Raw genomic sequence first — 18,462 nt, 5'->3', positions numbered from 1 at the left:
TCGGAGGGCTCAGGAACTTCTGCAGGGAGCCCTCAGAATCCTTACGTCATTTACCAGGAGTCTGCCTGGCTCTTGCCAAACCCCTCACCTCCCCTCACCCCTGTCTCCGTGGACAAGCAGGGATCAGAATGCTAATGCTTTAGCCTGGGCTGCCCCCCTATGGCGTCCCTGGATCCTTCCAGCCCCAAGGTATACAACACGCAACTTGCCAAAATGGATTCTATCACTTTATTCAGATAAGAGGTCACAAGCCACAGGACTTTAAAGTGCGTGAAATTCACTGGCAATAAAGCCGCACATATACCAGTCTCCCCTCAGTCCCCACCACCTTGCTTCATCCAAAATTCCCCGGCTGGGGGGAGGGGTTGAGACCCGTCATTAAGGGGGGGGGGCAGTGAGGGGAAAGGATGGAAATGCTGGTGGAACAGGAGCATTAGTGGTCTGAAACTAGGAAGGAGCGGATTCTGCACAGAGGTTAGAGTGGGGTCGGTCTGGCCTCTCCACGGCTGTAAGTTACTTGTTTCCCATCTTTTCCTCACAGCCAGCCCTACGTCAGACTGACCTAACTCCTCCTCCTTCATTTGTCTCTGGTTTTTCCCTGTAATTTACGAGTACTTTCAAGCCCACAATCCAGCTAGAGGGTGTCCCCAGTACACAATGAATACAAGCCACAGCAGACGGAGATTTCAGAATCATGGTAGGGCTGGCCAGTCAGTGAGGAAGAGGCTTCCATCAGGAGCTGGCTGGGCATGTGCTCGGTGCTCTGTGCATGTGTGCCCACAAGGGTGGTACATGAAGATATGTGAGTGTGTGTGTGTGCATATCCCACCAAAATCCCTAGGTGACAGTTTGGCCAAAGGGAACCCCAATCCTTGCTTCATGGGAAAGCCAGAGGGGTTGGAGGAAGGGAGTGGTCAGTATAGACCAGGGAAGACAGGCATGGATTCCCTGGAGAAAATAGAAGCTGGCTCCCTCTTCTAATATTCCCTAGGCCAGCCTGCTCCTGCCCACATCCTTTTTACCCAGCACAATGCTCCTTATTCCCTGCCAGTTCAGCATGCCAGCCACAGACACCGGGGTAGCTCCTAGAGCTGGCTCCATCCTCATTTGCTCCTTGTGTGTCAAGGAAGCTCCTCCTTACTCCACAAGTTGCTGAGACAGAAATGAGGAGGAATCTTCCAACCCCTGTCCTTCCCCTTCTCTTAGGAATAGGATTTGGGCAGGGACCCAAAAGACCTTGGTTCAAATGCCACCTCAACCTGCAGACCTCAAATAAAGTGCTTTGCTCTTCATGAATCCCAGAGAGAATGGCACCATGGACTGGCACGGGAGGTTGGCCTGCTTCTTAACACTTCAAATACCCTCTGCCAGTGTGCGTGGCAAGCATGATGCCATCCTAAATACGTGCAACTTGGGAGCCCCTCACCCACCTCCAAACACTGTCAACTCACCCTTTCCAACAGCAGGTGTGACAGACAGGAAAGTAAATCACCTCTACGACCCTCCCCCTCTCTAGTCCAGGCCTGTGCCCATCTTCCAGGAAGGGATAAGCAACAGAGGCCCCATGGGCCTGGACTCTAAAGGGAATGAAGGGCCTGTAAACAACTCCATACCCAGGAACCAGAGAGCTCATGCGCAGCCGGGCACCCCCCCATGCTTCTTCAGTAGCAGCACAATGGCTGCCTGTAGTCACCAAGCCAGCGCTTTGGAAGGAGCCACTGGCACACTGGTACCTGCTTTCAGGAATCTGAAAACTTATTCACTCATCTCCAGAATACAGAAGTTTCTCAAAGCCTCTTGGACCACAGGCTTAGCAGCTGAACTACTGTCATCAGGATGACCCTTGTGCTCTGTCTGTGGACGAACGGCTCTTAGCTTTCCTCTCCCAGTGTTGAATTTCTATACTCAGAACCCACACTCTTTGAATCTGAACCCTGCCAGAGGGAAGAGGTAGTAAGGTGACTTGTCTCCCCTCTGAATTCAGTCTGTGTCACCTGCCAGGCTCACCTGTGACCCAGGCCACTCATCAGCTCCAGTCACCAAACTTCACTGACCTGTCCTCTCCAGGTCCTATTGTCACAGAGAGAGATGCTGGCGACCCAATGACACAAGGACTCTTGACTTGCAAAGTTAGAATTACAGGCCAATGCTTGTTAGGAACTGCCCAGGTTGATTGCTGAGGCCCACAACCTACGTAGCAGACAAGAAACCACACTGAGTCACCCACCCCCCACCCGTGCTCTCTTCCTCTGAGGCCTGACGTAGTCTCCCACTTCTGCAACTCTCTCTCTGGGGGGACCAAGCCCTAGTTGCCTCTGTCTCCCCGTCTCACTGAGACAGTTTGTTCCTACTGGACACAGCCAAGGCCTCACTGCAGAGGGAGTGGGTGGGGGGTTTCTCGGTCTGGGAGACACGTAGTGCAGGAAACTCGAGCAGCGGTGGTGTGTGCATGAAAGCAGAGACAGTGCCGCTACCAAAAGCGCTGGCATGGGGCCCAGGAAGGCTAAAGGACATCGGTCTCCCTCTCGATTCCCACGTACTTGAGGGCATCGGCTTGGCTGTACCTGTCCCAGAGCAGGAGGAACCAGGTTACTATGAAGGCTTTTGTGAATGAAGACAGAATCCCCTCTGATTTGCTCCCTCTCCCTCTCCCTCAGAGCGGTTGACATCTGCTCCCACTTCTGAGGCAAGGCTCTGGAGAGCAGAATGAAGACAAAGACTTGACCACCATGAGGCCGTCTCCTTCATCCATATCGTCCACCTTAAGCCCACAAATCAACTCTAATAGCCACTTCCTCTGCCCCTGGAGCCACCCCCAAGGACCATTTCTGGCCACCTTACCTGTAATCAAAGAAGAGCTCTTCACCAGCTTGAATTGCCCTTTTAGCAAAGATCCCGATGCGATGATCCCCATTTACCATGACCACTGCAAACAGGACAAAGCCAAAGCTAGGTTCCTACTCAGCTCCAAGCCAATAATTGGTGGTGCTGGGCTGATTTTCTCCCAATTCCCAGGAAAAACATAAGTGAAGTGTGAGTAAAAACCAGTCAGTGAAGACAGTTGCTTCCTTGCTTTAGATCTATTATTCTGACTGGTGATATAGGAAGATCGCCTTCAAAAGATTCTTGTTTGTGGGTAAATCTTTATAATGTATTCAGTGAAGAAAGCCAATTACAAAAGAGACTCAAAATGATACCAGACGTTAATCGTGATTGTCTTTGGACAAAAAATAACTCAGCAATGAAAAAAGTTACATAGTGCATAGAAATCATAGTAAATAAAGCATCCATCACTCACCCCACCTCCCAGGTGACTGGGAACTCACCTTTGGCATAACAGTTGGGGTTCACTGAATGGTTTGCAAATCGAATCTTGTTTCCTTTTCTGGTAGCGTCTACTACAAAATCTATATAAAAAGAGATCATGAGCTCACCAGGCAAATCCACAGCTTCTTGAACATGATTTTAAAATCAATTAAACATGGGCAGCCCGGGTGGCTCAGCGGTTTAGCTTTGCCTTCAGCCCAGGCCCTGATCCTGGAGATCCGGGATCAAGTCCCATGTCAGGCTCCCTGCATGGAGCCTGTTTCTCCCTTTACCTCTGTCTCTGCCTCTCATGCTCTCTCTCTTTCTGTGTGTGTCTCTCATAAATAAATAAATAAAATCTTTAAAAAATAAAATAAAATCAATTAAACAGTAACAGAAATAATCCAGTGGGAATTTTGAAGTCCAGCAGAAGGCAGTATAAGAATATGGCCTCATGTGGGGCATGTTCTCTTTGGGTTGCCCCATTTGGCTGGAATTATCTTCCCATCTACTGGGTAGGGAAATTTCTGAGGTGTAAGTGCTCATTGCTCCAATTATATGCACTACCCACAAATGGGGGCTCTCCCAAAATGAGTGAACTGTGGCTCATGGGGTCTTAAAGTTCAAGCTCCCCACCTTGCTCTGTGTACCAGCTGGAGAAATCACAGCTGATCTGAACATGGGCTGTAGCAATGGCAAGCTAGTAGGAAGACCTGCCTGAGACTACCTTGGGGCAAGAGAAAGACACTCCATACCATTGTTGAGGTTGAAGAGGAAGCTGGACATGTATTTGTCATAGACCTTCCCCCGTCGATCAGCCTCATCCTGAGAAATAAGCTGTAGAGACAAACAAGGAACAAACAGAGGGATTGGACTGTCTGTTTGGGGCATGGTACCTTGCTCACAGAAAGGACTAAGAGGGGGTAGTGTCACACATAGGTGTTTACTGAGCATCACAATGAGAATCACAGGAGACAGAGCTTGAGGTGGTTCATTCCAATCCCCACCCAGGGTGACCAGCTGGAGACTGAAGAGAGCTCCCTGCCAACCCCCCTTGTGTGTCCTGAGTTGGCAAAGAACTTCAGAAGAGTGATTTATCTCAGGATTGCAAACACTTCTGTGGGATCCCCCAAGAGGCCACACAGGAACTCAGCTGAGTTATTTAGAGAGTAAGTCATAGAAGTCTGGCCCACAGAAAATCAGAGTTTCTCATCAGTATCTCCCCAGATAGGAATGTGGTCCAAACCGATAGCACTCACCTCACCACAGTATTCAGAAATGAATTCGTTTTTTTGCACAGACTCCTTAATGAAGGTGCCCCATCCGGCCACATCTGAGGGGGCCAGCAGCAGGTGCTGGGGAAGAGGGAGTCAAACCTCAGACTACAGGGCATGTGTGAGTGGGCGGGGTATGTCTTGGATGTGCACGTGTGCCAGGGGTGGGCAGGGTGGAAAGAACTAGCAACTGTTAAGAGGATCTGAAAACAGAAAAAGGTCTAAGCCATTCTGTTCTGGGGAGAGGAAAAACAAAGAAGGGAGGTGGCGAAAGGAAATGTGACTCCTCCTCCTCTAGGCCTGGGGGCCTCCTGGACCTGAAGGGCTAGGAACTCACTGCTGCAGGATCAAGTAGAAACAGACAATGTCACTGATGGGTGTTCCTCTCTGCTCTCTCGGGCTATTCAGTTCAGGAGTCACTTTCCTAACTCCTCCCCGGGACAGAAAACCATATTAAATCACTATACATGTATCATTTAGGATTTGCCAAGCACTGTCACATGAAGCCCTCTGAGGGACCAGTGGAAAGAATCTGCTTGGGGCAACTCCATCTATCCCCCTCCATTACTTGACTCGCAGCCCTGAGAAAACCCCTCACCTTCTTGAGGCCTCGCTGGATGCTGCAGTTTTTGCAGGAAACCACCTTGCAGTCCCAGTGCTCTGAGGCCCCACATGTGAGGCACAGGTCGGGGTCACACTCTCGCACTGCCAAGTAGCAGGGACATTGCTTGGTGTTGCACTGGGTCTTACAGCGACAGCCAGGAAAACGATTCTGACCTGGGGTGGAGATGGGGGTGGGGGACAAAAGGGAGGGGCAGGTAGGGTTAGAAGCAGAGGCAGCTAATTCTGGGGCTCAGGTCTGACTTGAGGGTCAGCAAGGAAGTAAATGTGATGTGCTCAGGGAGATTTCGGCAAAATCGGAAAGAAACTCCCTTGCCAATAATCATACAGTCAAGTTTCTTTCCAGAGAAAATGACTGCCTCCCGACAGTCATGCCTAGGAGTCAAAAAAGCAGGCTTGACTATGGAGATGTGTTTCTTAGAGATTCCTCAACAATGCTCTCCCTCCCCCTTGTTGGTGGAATTTGGAAGGGAGGTGGTTAGTGGACCAGAGAAAATGAAATCAGTGCTTTTCACTGTTAAATCATCACCATCAAAACAAGAATCATTTTGAGAACAGAATGCATCCGTTCTAAGCCACCCTCCACCCATTGCCCTCCCCAGCACAAGTGCCCCTATGCTGTGGCTAAGATCGATATCTGCTATGGGTTAGAAGGTATTTCCAGTACAACTGCCTGGGCACCAAGTTCTGCAAGGTCTGGAGGCTGCTATCAAACTGCTCACCCTTGAGCAGGGAAGGGCACGGTGTGATAAGAAGCAAAAGGGAAGCACATTTAGCCTCTATCTTACTTCTGCTGACATCCAGATGGACTTGATAGGAAAACTCCAAGTATTAAACTAAAACAGCTGTGCACAGAATCATAACCCATATATGTTGTAACACAACATCCTAGAAAGGGAGGCTGTAATTGTTCCTTAAGGAAAAAGATTCCCTTGGGACACCTGGGTGGCTCAACAGTTGAGCGCCTGCCTTTGGCTCAGGGTGGGATCCTGGAGTCCCCGGATCGAGTCCCACATTGGGCTCTCCCTCTGCCTATGTCTCTGCCTCTCTCTGTTTCTCATGAATAAATAAATATTAAAAAAAAAAAAAAGGAAAAAGAGTCCCACGTTTCTTGTTGCTTCCCTGGAAGGTAAAGACGTTTCTGATTTCTGTGTAATTGTTGCTTTTAGAATCAAACACCTAACAGGTTTTTAAAAGAGGACTTTTCCAGATCTTACGTATCTTGTTTCCTCCGTAGAATGCTTAAAACACAGCCAAGAGAACATCAGAAGGCCCATAGGCAGCAAAGAGCACTGGCTGGGAGGGAAAGGTAGGGTGCACCATGGCTGACTGTCTGGGAAAACTACAGGGAAAAGCAAAGAGCTCTTACAGTCAGGGTTGCACTGGCAGAACTTCTCACAGAAATTCTGCGTCATGATGCAGGGGCAGGTGCTGTCACAGGGGCGGTCTGGATGGTCGCAGGGCTGGTAATTGTATACTTGCGTGGAAGAATTATCTAGGAGAGAAAAGAACAGACCAGAACACTGCTGTGCCCGCACCCCCTAGTTGCCCTCCCTCCCAACTGTCCAATGGCCCAGACTGGAGAAGGCTGTCCCAGCCATAAACTTGGACACATTTTGCACCCAAAGTGAGAAGCAATCAGAGACAATGGTTGTCCGTCAGCTACCATGGGGGTGATTTGCTCTGTGGGGAGAGTGTGGAAATGGTCCAGAACTACAGGGCAGCCATTCCAAACATTAAATGAAGTCTGGAACCTGGCAAATGGCACACTATGAAAGTCAGAGACCACAAGGCTCACGACTCGGCCTCCTGAGAGGTGCTCTCAGTTGCAGTGAGAAGCTGAGCTGTTATCAGCTGCTGCAGTCTGCGGAAGCGGTGCAGGGTCACCAAGTGCGGCTGCAGGTGGGGCAGGCAGGAGACCACGGAGGTGCGACCTCGGGCTGAACTGCCCAAGAGCACCCTGCTGCAACTTACCCTTCTTCAGCTGAATTTTCCTACAGTGTGCAGCCCACAGCCTGAAAGAGAGAGACAAAGGGGCCTGGATTATGGCTCTGGGGAACTCTGCAGAGTTGGGTAAATAATAACGTGACCTGCTCTGAGGGACTGTGGTTTAATGACCTGGGGAGTATCCTCCCCAAACTCCTTTACAAGAGGTCTCTGTCCTAGTAGGTAGAAGCTGGGGTCCATTTGGAATGCTCTATGCTTGGAGATTTAAACATCAAAGATCCTAAAAAACACAAAACCCAACCCTCTGAGTCTATTATAATGCTATTGTTTCTCCATCTCCCTTCTCTCCTTCCTTCTCTCCCTCCTTCTCTTTGGGGAGGTAGGATGACTTTTTCAGAATCTGCTAAGTGAAAACTGAGCAGGAGAAGCCACAGTGACTTCCTTCTATATCTAGAATTGGTGTCAGTTCCTTCCCTCAGGAGGGGATAGTCATTAGGGAACCGAGGCAGGCAAAATGTTGAATTAAAAAAAAAAAAAAAAAAAAAAACCTTCCAACCCTGAGCAAAGGCTAGCTAAAAGACGATGTTATTATGCAACTTAGAAAAACAATACAAATGCCAAAAGAAAAAACTCTGGTTAGAGTTGAGAAGTGGGAACTGTGGTCACTAACCACTGAGGGTGGAGCCATGAGGCCAGCTCTCACCCCACTGGACAGGAGCCTAAAGGCAAAGAAGACAGTTATCTCCTGATTCCCAACATCTAGGGACAGGAGAAGGGCTGGTCCAAGGCACCAAACCACAGGGAACACTGAGAAGGCTGGCCCTTTAGTTGTGCAATGCTAAATTCAAGAGGGAGGCAGTTGGGAAGTCCAAGGGGAGGTCGGAGCACAGGGAACAGAAAATCCTTTGTCCAACCCTTGCCTGTGCTTTCTTTTCTTCTTCTGTGATGGGTTCATGAGCTCATCTGTTGGCAGCTTCAGGATAAGTGATTCTTTGACAGCAAACTGAAAGACCTGGAAGAGAAATCCAATGGGACCTGTCACTCCTTCTTGAGCCAGGTGGTCAGATGAGTGAGCCAACCAGGTACTGGGCTTGGAGTGTTCTGGAGTGCTCAAGTGCAGCTAACTGAGAATCCTTTCACTCAGGGAGAGACAGAGTGGCACTGGGATATCTCATCACTGGCCCCAGAGTTAATTCTTAACTATCTATCCTGACTCGAGAAAAGAGAAATACTGAGCACAGTTACACCTTTCCTGGTCAGTAGCTTTCATCTACACCTCTGCCTACCAAGTCCTGAGTGGGAGGATTCTTACCAACCTTATCTGTTCCATCTTAAGAAGGACTACTCCAAGTACTTTTTAGAATCCAGTGGAAGAGAGGACACAAGCAGCACCATTTGGCTAACCACTAGCTCCCTCTGTTGGTTTGAAGAGGGCAGAGACTATCTATTTCATTTCTGGAAGGCTGGTTCCCTTTCAGTATGCTTCATCCCTTATAGCATTCGTTTTTTTTCTTTTCCTCTTTGGCTATAGGCCCTCTTGAGATTCTGGGAAAAGTACAAATCTTCTTCTTGGGAAAATACATGCAAAACTGTATTACACAATAATCTGTAGATTTTTTCAGGTTAAGAACCTGTGACTCAAAGAAACAGATATGAACTCCTAAATGAAAGCAAAGGGCACTTCTATTTATGGTTCTATTGCTTGTTCTAAGTAGAGGCATCATGAAGAAGAGGGCACAGAGACTTTTCCAAAAGTTAGGGAGCTAAGCAGCAGGGCGTAGTTCTGGTGTTCCTTTCTTGTTGGACAGACCAGTCCTAACACCTGGCAACAACCTGTCCCTGCTCTTTGGTCTGTCTTCCCACTGCAGTCAGGCAGAGACAGAGGGGCACTGGGACACCAGGTCCCACTGCCTCCAGAGCATCAGCGTCTGCCTTCACCAGGGACGACCAGAGCACCTGGAGCAAAGGTTGTGGAGCATGGCATACTCCTTTGCTCTTTCCTGCAATGGACACGTTACAGATGGGAAATGGGAGCAGGCCCAGAGTCACCATCCTGATCCCATCATCACAAACCACCTTAACACCTATGCTACCAGACTGTGATTCTAGTGATGGCTTGAGTGAGAAGGGCATGGTCCAGGCTCAGCTACCCACGACAGCAATTAGAAAAGTGAGTGATAGGACATCTGGAGGAAAAAGCAACTGAGGAGACTGACAGAGGGAAGGGGAGTGGCAGCTGCAGGATCAGGAGCAGGATTGCACCAGATAAGGAGGTCCAGAAAGACTTGGAAGCACCTTCTAGGAAAGGGGTACACATTTAGTAAGAAAGACAGGAACCAAAAACAAAGAACAAAAACCAAAAAAAAAAAAGCTAAGAGAGTGGAGAAACATCCAGAAAAGTTAGCTAGTGGCTAGAGGCAGAAGTAAGAATTCAGCAAGGAGGAGAATTCACCCAGCACTTCTAGGCCTGGCATCTGTAGAAGGTCCCAGGTTTGGGGAAGCCACTTCATGGCCCCAAAGCACCCACTCATGAGGGACTGAGTCTAAGACAGCTTTGCTTGAAATGGGCAGCCACACAAGATGGCAAAATGGCTGACAGAGCAGTGGATGAAAGGAAGGCCCTAAAAAAAAAGGAAGGCCCTGCCTGTCCCTGGACGTCTATGACAGTACCTGCTTGCACGTCTTAGTGCCCAGAAGTCTGGCTATGGAACAGAAGTTGTTGAAGTAGGTGCCATGAAAGACTCGAAAAAGGGACTCCTCAGCCCCAGTCCACTCCACAGGCTCCGAGGGTGCTTCCACTACACAGAGCTGAGGTGGAGCCGGACTAGCTTTCTGCTTTGTGGGAGTCTGACAGCGAGAGTTGGCCTCTAAGAGAGAAGGAGAGAAGAGGGCACAGGAAAAGAGAGAGAATGCAGTTGTCATCAGTAGTTTGTCACAAACTCTGAAGTACTTCACACTACTTTAAAAGGCAGATTAGTTAGGAACCAAAATATCCCCCGTCTCTACTGCCTACAGGCGAAGCTGTAGAAAAAATTAACCATTTTTAAAAGGAAGTAACATTAATGTTAGGTGGTGATCCTGCATTTACCAGAGGCCTTGTGGAGAAAGAAAAGATTGCTTTCTGTTCCATGTACCTGAAGAACTGGAGGCCCAGTCATTGCCTGTATCCCTGTCACTGTCCCCTTCTTTAGTCTCAGCCACAGTAGAGGCTGAAGTGTTGGAGCAGGAAGCACTGACCATGTGGTGCCTTCGCCGGCGACGACCAGAGCACTTGGAGCGAGGGTTGTGGAGCATGGCATACTCCTTTGCTCCTTCCTGCAATGGACACATTACAGATGGGAAACAGGAGCAGGCCCAGAGTTACCATCCTGATCCCATCCATCATCACAAACCACCTTCTTTAACACCTGTGCTTACATGCAATGACTTTTTTTTTTTTTCTCTGTATCATGTAAATGTGACCACATAAAAGGTGCTTAACAAAGATTCTAGGGGTGCCTGGGTGGCTTAGTTGACTGTCCCAACTCTTGATTTCAGCTCAGGTCTTAATCTCATGGTTGTGAGTTCAAGCCCTGTGTTGGATTCCATGCTGGGCGTGGAGCCTACTTTAAAAAAAAAAAAAATTCTAGGGCAGCCCCAATGGCGCAGCGGTTTAGCGACGCCTGCAGCCTGGGGTGTGATCCTGAAGGCCCGGGTTCAAGTCCCACATCGGATTCCCTGCATGGAGCCTGCTTCTCCCTCTGCCTGTGGCTCTGCCTCTCTCTCTCTCTCTCTGTCTTAATAAATAAGTAAAATATTTTAAAAAAAATTCTAAAACTTATAAATTTATACCTGTTCAAAGAGGAGCTGTCCTATAAGTAATCTTAAAAAAGATACAATCTCTGCGTCTTCAACTTTCCAGTGAGTTGTATCTAAAACTCATTTGCATGTCAGCTATATGGAATTTGAGAACACATTTTCCTGTATGTGAGACAATGATGTTCAGAGAGGGCAAGGAACCTGCTTCTCTTATACATATATACTACATACTCCTGTAAATGCTAATATAATACACTATATGTATATATGGTATATTAGCATATAGCTAATTGTTCCAGAGAGGAGACAAGAATCAGGGCTCCCTGTCCAGGCCACACTGTTCTTTTTATTCTACTGCATTGCTTCTGTTTCAATAACAAAATATTTAGTCCCTAAATTTGTACAATATCGTCACTTACTTCTAGAACTTTCCTCCAAACCACTATATTAAACTTAGGATACTGTTACATTACTTGATAGCCATACTTTATTTAAAAAAAAAAAAAGACCAAATAATGGGTCATTCAGCTTGATCATCTATCTTCTCATCAGACTTGATTCCCAAATACTTCTAGCTGTTTCTGAAAACCAAATCTACATGTAAAGGATAAATGTTTACCACCACTAAGGATATTCAGATGAATATCCTGTAGGCCTTAAAGGAAATTCCTCTCAAAAGAAAAGTTTTAAAATTATGGGGATCCTTGGGTGACTCAGAGATTTAATGCTTGCCTTTGGCCCATGGCGTGATCCTGGAGTCCTGGGATCAAGTCCCACATAGCGCTTCCTATGTGGAGCCTGCTTCTCCCTCTGCCCACCCCCTCTGTGTGTGTGTGTGTCTTTCATGAATAAATAAATAAAATATTTTAAAAAATAAAAATAAAATAGAATCTGACATGTGCCTATACTACCGTATGACATACACAGCATTGCTTACAACATATTCTTTTTTTTTTTTTAAAGGTTTTATTTATTTATTCACGAAAGACACACACACAGAGAGAGAGGCAGAGACACAGGCAGAGGGAGAACCAGGCTCCATGCAGGAAGCCCGACATGGGACTCAATCCCGGGACTCCAGGATCACGCCCAGGGCCAAACGCAGACACTCAACCACTTAGCCACCCAGGCGTCCCAACATATTCTTTTTTTTTTTTTAATTTTTATTTATTTATTCATAAGGGACACAGAGAGAGAAGCAGAGACACAGGCAGAGGGAGAAGCAGGCTCCATGCAGGGAGCCCGACATGGGACTCAATCCCGGGACTCCAGGATCACGCCCCGGGCCAAAGGCAGGCGCTAAACCACTGAGCCACCCAGGCGTCCCCCAACATATTCTTATTTAAAAGGTGTAACATAAACATAATTCAGCTTCAGGAACTAATTCTACCTCATGAGAAATAAAGGGAAGAGAAACAAGTTAAACACCACCAGGAGAAAACCACAGACAAATACAGAATATGGAACAGTATCCTACAAGACAATGAGCTTGGGATTTAAAAAAAACAAAAAAACAAAAAAACAGTGTGATGATTTGAGATTAAAAGACACTGAAAAGACCTAATAACCAAATATAATGCATGACCGGATGACCTTGGTTTAGAGAAAACCCCAAACCCAGCTATTCTTGGTACAGCTGAAAAAATTTAAATATGGAAATGGACAGATGATATTACGAAATTCTTGTGAATTTTCTTAGGTGTAATAACGTGGTTATATAAGAGAATGTCTTTATTTTTAGGAAGTGCATGCTGAAAAACTTCACAAACAAGCGTCTCAATGTCTACGACTCATTTTCAGATGGCTCAGCAAAACACTTGCAAACACAGATAGACAAAGCAAATATGGAAAAAAGTCATTAAGTCTAAGATGAAGGTATCTTTGGCCTTCTTTGCATGACTAAGAATGTTCTTTTTTTTTTTTTTTTTTAAGATTTTATTCATTTACTCATGAGAGACACAGAGAGAGAGAAGCAGAGAAACAGGCAGAGGGAGAAGCAGGCTCCATGTAAGGAGCCCAATGCGAGACTTGATCCCGGGTCTCCAGGATCAGGCCCTGGGCCGAAGGCCACGCTAAACCATAGGCCACGGGGGCTGCCCAGATTAAGAAAGTTCTTAATAAAATGTAGGGGGAGGGGCTCCTGGGTGGCTCAGCTGGTGTCTTCAGCTCAGGTCATGATCCCAGAGTCCCGGGATGGAGCCCATATCGTGCTCCCTGCTCAGCTTCTTCCCCGACCCCTCTTTCCCTACTGTTCTTTCTCTCTCAAAAATAAATAAATAAAATCTTAGAAGAAAAAAAAAGCCTTCATAAAATGTGTGAGGGAAAACAGTCCAGCATTAGAGTTGAATATGGGCTGATTTCTAAAAAGCAATAAAAGAAAAGCTACATAGACATTACTGTACATTAAACATATACTCAGGGCAGCCCAGGTGGCTCAGCGGTTAAGCGCTGCCTTCGGCCCAGAACCTGATCCTGGAGACCTGGGATCGAGTCTTGCATTGGGCCTTCATGGAGCCTGCTTCTCCCTCTGCCTGTGTCTCTGTCTCTCTCTCTCTCTGTCTGTCTGTCTCATGAATGAATAAATAAATTAAAATAAACGTATATACAGACATACATTTTGGGCACTAATGGCATCTTTGTGAAGCATGTACAGGGTCCCAGGGTAACTGCTGTGAAAGGGACAACAAATAAATGCTGGTATGTTGATATAACACAGTGTATTTTTTTAAAGTGTAGAGTAAGGGATCCCTGGGTGGCTCGGTGGTTTAGCGCCTGCCTTTGGCCCAGGGTGCAATCCTGGAGTCCCGGGATCAAGTCCTGGGATCCAGTCCCAGGATCAAGTCCCAGGATCGAGTCCCACGTCGGGCTCCCAGCATGGAGCCTGCTTCTCCCTCTGCCTGTGACACACTCTGCCTCTCTCTCTCTCACTCTGTGTCTATCATAAATAAATAAATAATTCTTTAAAAAAAATAAATAAAGTGTAGAGTAATTTTAAAAGCACAGACTATGGAGTTAGATCAGAGCTTGAATTTCATTACTGCCACACCACTGACATATTAACAAACTTTGGAAATATCTATCGTTTCTCTACCTCAGGATATTGGAAGCATGAAAGTAAGGTAATTTTAACATTTTTATTCATTTATTTAATCATGAGAGACACACAGAGCGAGAGAGAGGCAGAGACACAGGCAAAGGGAGAAGCAGGCTCCATGCAGGGAGCCCAACATGGGACTTGATCCCAGAATCCCGGGACCACACACTGAGCTGACGGCAGACACTCAACTGCTGACCCACCCAGGTGTCCCGAAAGTAAGGTAATATATGTTAAGGGCCAGCATGGTACTTGGCACATAGGAAGGAGTCCATGCTTATCAAGGAGAAAATAAATCAGATGAAGTTTGTTTATTCTTTTGCTATTATCATATGACTCATTTTCCAGATGTATATCCAGTGGCACTTTCTACCATCTTTTATTCCAGTATCCCACTAAAGATGGTCCCAAAGGCACTTGGCCGTATATCCTAATTTAACTGATAGTAGAAAATTTTATCAAGGTATTTTATTCTTTACCTAAACTCACTGTATTGTGCAGAAAGCAAAACTGTGTCTTTAGCTATTCCAAGTGAACTTATTCCCTTCTAGTTCTAAGCGTATTGCCTTCCCACATGAATGCAGGAGAATTTATGCTGCTGCATATAGTCTGTCCATCAGGGACGGGTCCATCTGGCTGTTTGCCCTACAATAAGATATCAACGCTTTCATGTATTATTTCTCTTATGTATATATGCATCTAAAGGAAGAAAGCAAAGAAAATGCTGTCACACACACACTCCTGCTCCATAAGACTAACTTCATAGTCCTTAGTATCTGGGTGCTCCTTAAGAGCAGAAGTCATGGGGCGCCTGGTTGGCTCAGTTGCAGGAGCATGTGACTCTTGATCTTAGGGTCATGAGTTGGAGCCCCACGTTGGGTGTAGAGATTACTCAAATAAATAAAACTTAAAAAAGAACATACCAGCAAAAGGAAACAGTCTGTGCCACATGGTTCTGGTTCAATCTTGATCTCTTTGTTCTTGCGTTTATATACATTAGGGGTGGCGTGAAAAGCTGGAAAACACAAAACTGTCCTGTTTCCAATGGTCCATCCACTTGATAGGATGGGAAAGAACAAAACTGAATTAGGGAGCCATTGTCAGAAAATTTAGATATAAACAGCTACCATCAGGATGCACAAAATTTAATCATTTCTGACATCAACAATCTTTTCAAAGCTAATAGGTACTCAGGGACACTTTTGTTGCTGGTTATTCTGCCCTGACCATGCAAAGCACATCGTGCTACAACTGAACCAGTGAATACAGAATAGGCCCTTTGTAAAACCATCATCAGAAGCCAGGAACTCTGTATGATTAACCGAAAAAAGCAAAACAACAACAAAAAACCCACACACAGAAGGAAGTGGTGTTTGGGAATGGAGAACAGGAGAGTATTTTGGAATAGACCCACTCACGGTGAAGGAAGCAGTCATATTTGAAGCAGCGTCGACAAAACAGTGTGTGGAAGGAGTGCAGAGACTGCTCCCGCTGCACAGACTTGGCATTGGGGCCATCAATGTTGGGTGTGCACTGAGGGGGGAGTGCATTGGGGTCTGACATCTCTGTGAGCTCTCGGTACCTATTTTCAAAAAGACAGATAAGAATTACTTCCAAGGAAATGTCTTCACAGAGAAAGTACAGACTGAACACTGACAGTCATCCAGATACAGCCTACCAAGGGAGGAAGGGCTTTTTATGGGTCTTGTTGATGACGGAAGGGTGTATAACTGTGTATGCCATTGCAATTGTGCTGGGCTGGGCATATGTCTGAAAGTAAAAAGAGGGAAAGATTTGGGAAGTGTGGTGCTGGAATAACTCTCCAGAAAAATGGCAGAATTTACAAAGTTTTCTGCCCAAACCTACTCAAAATCCAGCAAATGGTGACCCTTAATATGGGAATGGCCAGTTAGAGGCAAGCAGGTAGGCAAGGAATAATAAGAAGCATAAGCAGATCACAGTGTACTTACCAGAAACAAGGCTTTTTATTAACCAAAAATAAGCTTGAATAAAAGTTTTGCCTGAGCACCCAAGTAGCCTGAGTAGGACAGCTCTCCTCCCTACCTCTCCTTCATGTCGTCTGGGACTCCATTCTCAGGGAACATTGAGGCAATTGCACTGAAGATCATGTCATTTGGGAACTGTTTTTTGGAACTCTTTTTGTTGCCTGAATTGGAAATGACAAAACAAAAAACAAGAAAAACAAAAACAAAAAAACACCTCCTGAGTGCTATAATCAGAGTATGCAAACAAAGCTGTTTGGTCATTTCTCCTTTTGTCACAGCATTTTGATTATAGCTATTTTGTTAACCTAACCACTGGATGTTTAGGAACATATAAGGAAGGTCAGTGCCACCTGGACTTATCTAATAGGCTACCAGTATAATAAGGAAATCAGAGTTATGTATACATTAATGACAAAACCCACAGTCTAAGATAGAAACTAGAGGGGAAAACAGGAGTTTTCGTGGAGAGATGTGAATATTGAATTCATAATGATGGTGCTGAAGAACAAGAGAGTGACACTACGTCCCTGGACATATAATTAAATAACACAGAGCAAAATTAAACATTAAGTTATTAAATATTAACAACATGGAAAAATGCTTATGATAGAAGATCAAATAAAAAGGGATATAAAATTGTGTGTATATGTGGCATGATCCCATTTCACATAATGTATATAAACATCTTGATTTATATATATGCTTTAAAAACTTTGAGATGTAGTTGACATATACTATTATATTTATTTTAGATATGTGTATGTGCATATTCTTGGTGTATATGTATGTATATATACATATACATTTTTTAGACCTAGAAGGAAATATTAATGCCGGTTATTCCTTGGTAGTAAGATTACAGGATAATTATATTTTCTTTTTTATAACTTTCCATATTTCCCAAACACACTACTTTGTTTTCCTTTTAAGTGGGCCAAAAGAGAAGCACCAACAGCCTTTAATAACAATTCTTTCTGTTTCTCCATTCTTCCTTCTCCCTGTCACTTTCAAAATGGAATATTTACCTTCAAGAGCATGTCTTTTTCTCTTTCTTGTTACTGGCAGATCTTCTTTGTTATCATCTTGCTTTCCATCTGAGGTGTCATTGTGCCCTTCCTCCTCATCATCTGAGTATTGATTCAGAGCATCTACCAACTCCAGGAATACTGCATCACTAATCAGGACAGATCCAGGGATCATCTCTGGAACATAAAGATTAGATGGATTAGCAATGATCATTTCATGCTCCATTAGTCCTTCCAGGAATTCCAGTATTCACTCCTGAGGCCCAGAGAGATGATATATGTACATTTGTATATGAACAACCAGGAAATTACAATAATTTGATTCATTTTTACAACTGCACCAGTTCAGCTGGCTAGAGTGGGAAATCCAGTTATATAGACTTTATTTGTACTAGGATAGCTCATTCCTCAGTCACAAATCAATCTGTATTTATGGTCCAGCATCTCAAAAAAGTGTACAAACAATACAGATGGAACAGAGAAAGAATTATAACATCAAAATGTACTTGGTTTTGCTGCTGATGGCTTGGTAATGACTTCTCTGACTCAAAACACAGCATTACCTTCCTAAATTCATACTGTATGGGGTTACACTACAGCTTAGGACAGTCTTTGAACACTAGGAGGCACTGTGGATAAAACTGTATTTTCAACAGTACCCAAAAGGGTCAAAAGAGCTGGTAAGGCCATTGGTTTGCAAAGCCATGGGGAGTCTCTCTCCATCTTCCCACTTCTTACACACTAGCAGCCTTTTCTAGAATTACAACTAATCCAAATGACCCACTTGCAGCAAAGTCAGAATATTATACACAATTTTTGGGAGATCCAGGGGGTATCTAGATCAGAGTAGAACAGAGAGATTATGCTCATTGCCATTCTTTTTTTTTTTTTTTTTTTAATTTTTATTTATTTATGATGGGCACACAGTGTGAGAGAGAGAGAGAGGCAGAGACACAGGCAGAGGGAGAAGCAGGCTCCATGCACCGGGAGCCCGACGTGGGATTCGATCCCGGGTCTCCAGGATCGCGCCCTGGGCCAAAGGCAGGCGCCAAACCGCTGCGCCACCCAGGGATCCCGCTCATTGCCATTCTAATAGAAAGGGAAGTGAAGAACAAAAAGGCTTTGGATGAACTTAGGGAAAACTCCTAGGATCATACTTCTCTGTGCACTAAACTTTCTCTCCTGCTACTGATTACTATATATATATAAAATCCTTTTATGTCCCAACTCCCTTTTCTTCTTAATTTACATTACTTTAAAAAATTATATTTAAATTCAATTTAGTCAACATATAGTGTATTACTAGTTTCAAGAGTAGAATTTAGTGATTCATCAGTTGCATATAACACCCAGTGCTTCCAACTTCTTTTATTTTTTTTTTTTAAAGATTT

General features: G+C 45.2%; 1 protein-coding gene across 6 annotated transcripts in view; it reads right to left on the bottom strand.

The window, feature by feature from the left end:
- Positions 1 to 214: 214 nt before the first annotated feature.
- The window catches only part of EZH1 (enhancer of zeste 1 polycomb repressive complex 2 subunit), a 30,280-nt gene continuing 12,032 nt past the window's right edge, over positions 215 to 18,462 (bottom strand). For 3 of the 6 annotated variants that reach the window (XM_025986984.2, XM_072747127.1, XM_072747128.1), the window contains 16 exons: positions 17,072 to 17,248; positions 16,105 to 16,207; positions 15,459 to 15,622; positions 14,964 to 15,055; positions 10,283 to 10,463; positions 9,819 to 10,015; positions 8,069 to 8,160; positions 7,176 to 7,216; positions 6,571 to 6,696; positions 5,179 to 5,357; positions 4,566 to 4,661; positions 4,062 to 4,143; positions 3,327 to 3,407; positions 2,842 to 2,926; positions 2,565 to 2,694; positions 215 to 2,190 (listed from right to left, as the gene is read on the bottom strand). In XM_025986984.2, the coding sequence (XP_025842769.1) occupies positions 2,137 to 2,190; positions 2,565 to 2,694; positions 2,842 to 2,926; positions 3,327 to 3,407; positions 4,062 to 4,143; positions 4,566 to 4,661; positions 5,179 to 5,357; positions 6,571 to 6,696; positions 7,176 to 7,216; positions 8,069 to 8,160; positions 9,819 to 10,015; positions 10,283 to 10,463; positions 14,964 to 15,055; positions 15,459 to 15,622; positions 16,105 to 16,207; positions 17,072 to 17,248 (1,880 nt within the window). In that variant the 3' untranslated portion in view covers positions 215 to 2,136. Of the gene's footprint in view, positions 2,695 to 2,841; positions 2,927 to 3,326; positions 3,408 to 4,061; positions 4,144 to 4,565; positions 4,662 to 5,178; positions 5,358 to 6,570; positions 6,697 to 7,175; positions 7,217 to 8,068; positions 8,161 to 9,818; positions 10,016 to 10,282; positions 10,464 to 14,963; positions 15,056 to 15,458; positions 15,623 to 16,104; positions 16,208 to 17,071; positions 17,249 to 18,462 lie in introns of all 6 variants that reach the window. The other 3 variants (XM_072747129.1, XM_025986986.2, XM_072747130.1) reach the window with 1 other exon arrangement.

The sequence above is a fragment of the Vulpes vulpes genome, chromosome 2, assembly GCF_048418805.1.
Source record: "Vulpes vulpes isolate BD-2025 chromosome 2, VulVul3, whole genome shotgun sequence".
NCBI classification, from domain to species: domain Eukaryota; kingdom Metazoa; phylum Chordata; class Mammalia; order Carnivora; family Canidae; genus Vulpes; species Vulpes vulpes.
The sequence above is the reverse complement of the archived record's forward strand: the minus strand, read 5'-3'. Positions and strand labels throughout refer to the sequence as shown.